The 8,592-nt window shown below is 35.3% G+C and overlaps 1 protein-coding gene across 4 annotated transcripts in view; it reads right to left on the reverse strand.

The window, feature by feature from the left end:
* Window positions 1–7,554, reverse strand: part of LOC143041739 (WD repeat-containing protein 46-like) — a 115,095-nt gene extending 107,541 nt beyond the window's left edge. The window contains exons 1-2 of one of the 4 annotated variants that reach the window (XM_076213749.1): window positions 7,446–7,554; window positions 397–656 (exon numbers count right to left, since the gene is read on the reverse strand). In XM_076213749.1, coding sequence (XP_076069864.1) covers window positions 397–648 — 252 coding nt within the window. In that variant the 5' untranslated portion in view covers window positions 649–656; window positions 7,446–7,554. Of the gene's footprint in view, window positions 1–396; window positions 657–7,326 lie in introns of all 4 variants that reach the window. The other 3 variants (XM_076213750.1, XM_076213748.1, XM_076213747.1) reach the window with 3 other exon arrangements.
* Between the last annotated feature and the right edge of the window lie 1,038 nt (window positions 7,555–8,592).

The following is an 8,592-nucleotide window of genomic DNA, read 5'->3' on the forward strand; positions in this document are numbered from 1 at the left end:
TCATCCTTGGTTGCCCCCATGTTCACTCCATCCACCTCTGCCTTCCACACTTCTTTTACTAATCTTTCTTCACTCATTATTTCCATGTGTCCAAACCATCACAATACTCTTTCATCAGCCCTATCTCCCAACTCCTTTCCCACCTCTCTCCTTCTCACCTCCTCATTTCTCACTTTATCCAGCCTAGTAACCCCTATCATACTTCTCAGACATTTCATCTCAAACACATTCAAACTCTTCCTCTCTTATGTTCCATGTTTCTGCCCCATACAGTGCACAGATGAAAAAAACAGAAAAAATGGGAGATAGAGGAAACAGATGACTGAAAAGAGATACAGTGAGTGAAGACAGAGAGATATACACACAACACTGTCAAGGAACTCATATCGTACTTACTCTGACTCCTTCACCTTTTGTGTACTTCTCAACCAATTTGGGATCTACTGGTTTCCTTCCAGGGAAAAGTTTCTTTTTTTTCTTCACACCACCCGGTCTTTTCATATCATCATTGTTAATCTCCATTTCTTTTATTTTAACACCATCAGCATTTGTAAAACTTTGGGGCACTTTCTTACCACCCTGTTTGGAAGGCAATTTGCCCCTCTTGTGGGGTTTGTTTCCTTTAACTGGTGCTGAAGGCTTCCCCATTTCTGAATCTGAGGATAAATACAAATCAGAAATGAATAAATTAATCAAATAAAAGTAAATGAAAAATATTCCACTGAAAGTAGTATGTCTGCTTCTGCCTGAGGTCATTTTATTCAGTCATGGGGAAGACATATGAAAAAAATGTGGTCTGCACCAATGATGATAATGGTGGGGTCTGGATGAAGTTGGAAGTGTACTAGGAAGGAAAGCAACCTTTGTTAGAACTCACATTGACATCCCACAAGAACAGAAAGCACTAAGATAGAATCAGTTGTTAACTGATTAACTGAATCTTCATTCCTTATTAATATTTCTGTTGTATATAACATCACACAATCACAAGGTATTATCTAATCTCGAAACTGCCTTTATTAGGCAATTCTGCTATACTCTCTGTTTTTTTAGCATTACACAGTATATGCTTATATGTTTTCAACATGCAAATAAATATTCCTTTCTACATTAATATTTCTATTTTTTTGTGACATGCTAGTCAATCACAGGGATATATTTCACTATAAAACTGGGGGTCTGACTCCTTAGCAACAACCTCAGTTTTCACCCACATTAGGTTATGTTAAGTTAGCTCAGCTTAAGTATGGTTAGGTTAGGTTAATCTACAGCACTTACGTTAGGTTGAGTTAATATTATTTGATTAATTACATTGGGTTCTATTAACCTATTTTTCTTCATTTCATTTTTTAATCTACATTTTCCCTGATCATTACAGCCCTTCCATCTACCATGGAGAACAGTGGGGGGTTGCAGTGTCAATATTGTCATGCTCTTATATCAACAAACTATAAGTTCAATAGAAAGCTACAAAACTGGTTCTGGAATTGGCTGAAAAATCACAAGAAAAGAGGATGACCCATACTTACTACACTGGAAGAGAGATTACATTGACATGATTAGGTAGGTCAAACACCACCAGAGGCGCTACCGTCGATGACGAGCACAATAGCGCGTCATTTTATGCGCACACCGTTCAAACGGCCAAATTTACATACCGCGGGAAATTTAATTAATAAAAATGTTGTGTGAGTGTATTTACTACGATCGTAATAAATTTCAAACATTCACATCATCAGTTACATGTCGGTCAATAAAAACATTAGATAAACATGGCGGCCTGCATTCAGCAGTAGATCAAAAATTGGTATATGTTTCAACGTAAAAAATGAGCTAATAAATTTATCGTGCGGGCAACTGACCATAATGAACCAAAACTACTAGTATCGTGGATTATTCTAATACCAAAATAAAGTCAGTATGTTACGGTAGAGCTGAGAAATTGGTTGTTTAAATTAGTTTTTTTTTCTATCGGGTCGGATTATCGGATAACAACATCAACATCCATCCCGCCATCTTATCTATCACTGGTGATATGGACCAAACTTCACTCTATTAAGTTTCTTACTATTATGTTATTAGTGTAATAGACTTATAGTTGAATTATTTTAAATATTTCCTTTAAAATGTGTGATTTTCATGTAATTTGATCGAAGAGAAGTTACGTTTTCATCCTCCGTAATATTACGGACCACAGCTACGATTCGTCCTGCCCGCTATCTATGATCACTGGTGGTATGGATCAAACTACACTATTAAGTTTGTTACTATTGGGTTATTAGCGTAATACCTTGCATATAATTGAATTATTCAAATTATTTTCTTTAAAATGTGTGATTTTCATGTAATTTTACGGTATTCGTAGCTGTGGTGGGTAATTTTGCAGAGGATAAAAACGTAATTATATGATCAAATTACATGGAAATCACACATCTTATAGAAAATAGGTCAAATAATGCAACCATATGCTAATTTTTTATATAAAATTGTGCCTGTCAGTAAAAACCGTCATTGTTTACGTTTGATCGGCGATCAGTCAGACCGCACGTTTCGGCCCGATTTCCTCGGACAAAATAGGCCCGATTTAATTCCATTCAAAATGCAATATCTCGAGAACTAGGACAGCTAGATGGATAAATCAAATTGCATTATACTCATAGCGACTTTTTCCATCCCATGAGAACTACTTCAGCTCAAATATCAGGAATTCCATTTTCATATTGACCTAGCTAACATGATTCTGGTTTATAAGATAATGCATAGTATTGACACAGTCAAGCACAATAACCCTTTATACCTTGCAATAAGAGGATCACCTGAACACCAGAGGGGACTGCCTAAATCTTACAAAACCTAGCCACACAACCATGAAGAGGCTGGTTGGAATTTTCAAATATCAGGATAGTAAATCAATGGAGTAGACTGCCACAAGCAGTCATGAGCAGAAATGTGATTTTTTTTAAGACTAATTTTGAAAAGTATATTATATAAAATTACATCATCATGTAAACATGGATATCTAACATGATATTCAAAATGTCTAATACCTCCTAATGCAACCATTCCACAGGAAGTATATATCTTTGAAATGGGAAAAAACGAGATAAGTGATAAATGTGTTTGCATGGTACTGGAATAATACCATATATTGAGACTGAAAAATAGAGAGGCAACATATGTTGTGCCTCCACAGAGCAGTGGGTAATGGTCCTGCCTCAGAACACGGAAGGCCCAGGTTTGATCCCTGGTAAGTGCAAAAATATTTTCACAGCTTTCCAACCCCCCTCCACAATGGCAAACTCCAGAGATGCAACATATTATAGTAAATTTTAAGAAGTGCATAACTATGCAATATAGTAATAGAAAATTAAATAATGATAATTTTGTAAATTATAATACATCAATATAATATAAATTATTCTTGGCAGAAATTAATAATAGAAACAGTTGCTAAAAGCTATAAACAAACAAAACCACTTTGACTACTTGAGATGCCATCTTTGTTTTGGTAAAGGCGGAAGTCAAAGAAATTAATGTATGCTAAATTCATCTATTCTAACCCAACCTAACCTGCATCTAATAATGGATATTGTCAGGCCATCATCTTCATCTCCATCCTCCAAATCTATCAAAACAAAGATGGGATCTAAAGAAGTCTACACAACTTCATTCATTTCTCCATAGGTTTTAGCAAATTTTTTTGATGATGCTTTCCATCAAGAAAAATATCTATTACCTATTACATTAATGTATTATAACTTATAAAAATAATATTTAATCTTCTAATGCTATACTTCAGTGTGCACTTCTAAAAAAAATACCCAGATTAGTGTTGCATACAAATGTTAGAACCTAATCAGTACGATTGAGCTGATTACACTGTTTGGTATTTAGTTGTGCACACCTATGCAATATAGCATTAGAAAATTAAATATTAATTTTGTAAATTATAATACATGAACGTGATATGCAAATTTCATGGTGGAAATAAATAACAAAAAATACTTGCCACAAGCAAATCTATTAAAGAACAAAGCCGCTAGGATACAGTCCAGACACCATGTTGTCATCTGTCCAGTCCAGTCACTGTCAATTAGACAATGGCTTTCATATTGTGGACCAGGTGTTCTCCAACTACAGGTGACATTAATAAGCCCGGTTACAAAGACAATACGGTTTCCTTGGACTTTTTGAAAGAACACTGGGTTCTGCTGTCATCTGTTAACCTCTTCATTCCGGGGCACATCGCACGTCTGGCAGCATTAGCTGCCCAACGTGCAATGTTGCGTCATAGTAATCGCATTTTAAAAAACAAAGTCAGTGCTTAATTGTTCGTTCTCTTTCACCTGTGTATTTTGATAACCATAGAAAATATGGTGAAGCCAGTTTAGAGAGAATAGAGGTTACGTAGGTATGACTACAATAAATATAATCAAGATGCCAATGTCGGCATCATCGAGTACTCACTTGCTCTTCATGCTGTCTACGAAGGCGTCACCATATGGAAGTGGTTAATTACCCAAGGTACAATAATAATCAAGCTGTCACCATCAGTAAATTTTGACGCAGCCCGAAGGGATTTCTCCCCATCCTCTCCTTATATGCAAGGGGGGACGGAGAGGGGGGTCACCGATTAAATGAAGCGGCCTTGCTGTGGATGTGCTGTGTCTTGCGACACTGCTTCTGACCCAGGGCCGTGGGCAAGGTGCAGGGATGACCCGTCATCCAGGGGGTGCTCAGATGAGAGGGAGGGTGGGAGGGGTGTGGAGTTTTTTTAGGGATGAAATGGGTGGGAGTGTTTTTATGCCTTTCCCTTTTTGGCTACCTCCCTTGGAAGGGGGAAAAAGCCTTGGTATATGTATGTATGTATGTATGTCACCATCCATGACGACAACGGCCTGGATGATCTTTAGAATTTGAGGTACCGAATTACTAAATATAGGTTAGGTTACGTAGTTTAGTTAGGTTAGAAGAAATGAATTTATCCTTTTATTTCTTCGACCTCAGCATCTATCAAAACAAACATGGCGTATCATTCAACCGCCGTGACTTCATTCCTTAATAAATCATTTTAACCACTTCCATACGGTGACACCTATGTAGGCGTCATGAGGAGCAAGCGGGTATGCGATGATGCCGACGTCGGCATCTTGATTATATTTATTGTAGTCGTACCTGCGTGACCCTCATTCTCTCTAAACTGGCTTCATCATATTTTCTATGGTTATCAAAATTCACAGATGAAAGAGAACGAGCAATTGAGCAGTGACTTTATTTTTCATAATGCGATTATTATGACAACATCGCACATCTGGCAGATAATGCTGCCAGACGTGTGATGTGCCCCGTAGTGAGAGGGTTAAAAACTTTTTTATTATTGATTTCCACCAAGAAAGTGGCATATTACAATATATATAATTATAATTAACAAAATTAATCATTAATTTTCTATTGCTATATCACATAGGTGTGCACTTCTAAAAATTGACCAAATCAGACAATTTATAGTTTCACCCAACCATAGAATTTGATATGTGGCTTATGTGTTTCTGGTGAGAAATGTTGAGATATGAATGATGGTGTACATCATTTCCGTTGCAAATGCGTACTTTTGAAGTAATTAAATATTGAAGTTATGCACTTATGCCAACATCTCACATATCACATATGCACTTTTCACCATGAATACAACCTTACAAGCAGGATTAAGCCACCGTGGTGAGGTACAGAGGCTACATTGTCCATCATGGGTCCTCACTGGTAGGTAGGTCAAACACCACCAGAGGCGCCGCCGTCGATGTCGAGCACAATAGCGCGTCATTTTATGTGCACACCATGCAAACGGCCAAATTTACATACCGCGGGAAATTTCATTCATACAAATGTTATGCGAGTGTATTTACTATGATTGTAGTAAATTTCAAACAATTACATCATCAGTTACATGTTGGTACATAAAAACATAAGATAAACATGGCAGTAAATCGAAAATTGGTTTATGTTTCAGCGTAAAAAATGAGCTAAATAAATTCAGTGTTTTGGCAACTGACCAAAATAAACAAAAACTACTAGTCTCGCGGATTATTCTAATAACAAAATAAAGGCAGCGTGTTACGGTAGAGCTGAGAAATCGGTGGTACTAATTAGTTTTTTTCTATTGGGTCGGATTATCGGATAACAACAACATCAACATCCATCCCGCCATCTTATCTATCCCTGGTGGTATGGATCAAACTTCACTCTATTAAGTTTCTTACTATTATGTTATTAGTGTAATAGACTTATAGTTGAATTATTTGAACTATTTTCTTTAAAATGTGTGATTTTCATGTAATTTGATCAAAGAGGTTACATTTTTATCCTCCGTAATATTACGGACCACAGCTATGATTCGTCCTGCCAGCTATCTATGATCACTGGTGGTATGGATCAAACTACACTATTAAGTTTGTTACTATTGTGTTATTAGTGTAATAGATTGTATATAAATTTAGTTGAATTATTCAAACTATTTTCTTTAAAATGTGTGATTTTCATGTAATTTGACAGTATTTGTAGCTGTGGTGGGTAATTTAAATTTTGCAGAGGATAAAAATGTAATTCTTTTATCAAATTACATGGAAATCACACATCTTAAAGAAAATAGGTCAAGTAATGCAACCATAAGCTAATTTTTTTATATAAAATTGTGCCTGTCAGTAAAAACCGTCATTGTTTACGTTTGATCTGCGATTAGTTAGACCGCACGTTTCGGTCCGATTTCCTGGGACAAAATAGGCCCGATTTAATTCCATTCAAAATGCAATATCTCGAGAACTAGGACAGCTAGATGGATAATTCAAATTGCATTGTACTCATAGCGACTTTTTGCATCCCATGAGAACAACTTCAGCTCAAATATTAGGAATTCCATTTTTGTGTTGACCTAGCTATCACTGGAGATCCATCTCAGCTGCGTCTAAAATAATAGTCGAAATAACTTCAATCATTCAAACATTTACATAAATTCATAGACATAGTCATAGTCACATAGATTAGTCATTAGAAGCACTGACTCCCATGTCTCGTAACTAAGTAAGTTTAACTATTAAACTACCACTCGCAACTAGTTACTAGGGCATTGCCATAAGTTTGGAAATACGTTTCCTGGTGGTCCCATCACCCATGTTTCTGGATAGGACCACTTGGAACTATACCTTGAAACTGGTTCTATATAATTATTATTACTCATTCCCACGGCAAATGATGCTTCGGAACAATGATAAAAGCAAATGGACGAAATATTATAACACTTTCAAATGAAAGAAAACATGATAACATCCTCACATTTGAGAAATAGTAATAAAGGGAATATTCACATTTATATTTCTCCCTTTTCTTTTGGTGATGAAGTGTATTTTTCAATAAAAATCTAGTCTGAAACAATGTGCTTATTTAACTTCTACATTTAGTTTCCTCTTCTCCACGTTTGTTTACACTACAGTCGTCACGTGTAATAAATATGGACGGTTTACATGTTTTTCTACGATAGTTTTGCCTTCCTATCGCTGTATATAAAAAATATATAAATTTCTGTGTTTTTATTATTATTATTATTATTATTATTATTATTATTATTATTATTATTATTATTATTATTATCATTATTATTATTATCATTATTATTATTATCATTATCATTATCATTATTATTAATTATTATTATTATTATTATTATTATTATTATTATTGGCATTCTTTTCAGTTTTTTTTTACCTTCCTTCTGGTTTATTTTTTCTTTTCTCATTATTTTCTTATTTTTGCGTTTCTTGCGAACAACCCGGGCTCCTTCGAACGGTGGTATGGATCAAACTACACTATTAAGTTTGTTACTATTGTGTTATTAGTGTAATAGATTGTATATAAATTTAGTTGAATTATTCAAACTATTTTCTTTAAAATGTGTGATTTTCATGTAATTTGACAGTATTTGTAGCTGTGGTGGGTAATTTAAATTTTGCAGAGGATAAAAATGTAATTCTTTTATCAAATTACATGGAAATCACACATCTTAAAGAAAATAGGTCAAGTAATGCAACCATAAGCTAATTTTTTTATATAAAATTGTGCCTGTCGCTAAAATCCGTCATTGTTTACGTTTGATCGGCGATTAGTCAGACAGCGCGTTTTGGCCCGATTTCCTGGGACAAAATAGGCCCGATTTAATTCCATTCAAAATGCAATATCTCGAGAACTAGGACAGCTAGATGGATAATTCAAATTGCATTGTACTCATAGCGACTTTTTGCATCCCATGAGAACAACTTCAGCTCAAATATTAGGAATTCCATTTTTGTGTTGACCTAGCTATCACTGGAGATCCATCTCAGCTGCGTCTAAAATAATAGTCGAAATAACTTCAATCATTCAAACATTTACATAAATTCATAGACATAGTCATAGTCACATAGATTAGTCATTAGAAGCACTGACTCCCATGTCTCGTAACTAAGTAAGTTTAACTATTAAACTACCACTCGCAACTAGTTACTAGGGCATTGCCATAAGTTTGGAAATACGTTTCCTGGTGGTCCCATCACCCATGTTTCTGGA

This window comes from Oratosquilla oratoria, chromosome 32 (assembly GCF_046742065.1).
Source record: "Oratosquilla oratoria isolate Oo_2021 chromosome 32, ASM4674206v1, whole genome shotgun sequence".
In the NCBI taxonomy this organism is placed as follows: domain Eukaryota; kingdom Metazoa; phylum Arthropoda; class Malacostraca; order Stomatopoda; family Squillidae; genus Oratosquilla; species Oratosquilla oratoria.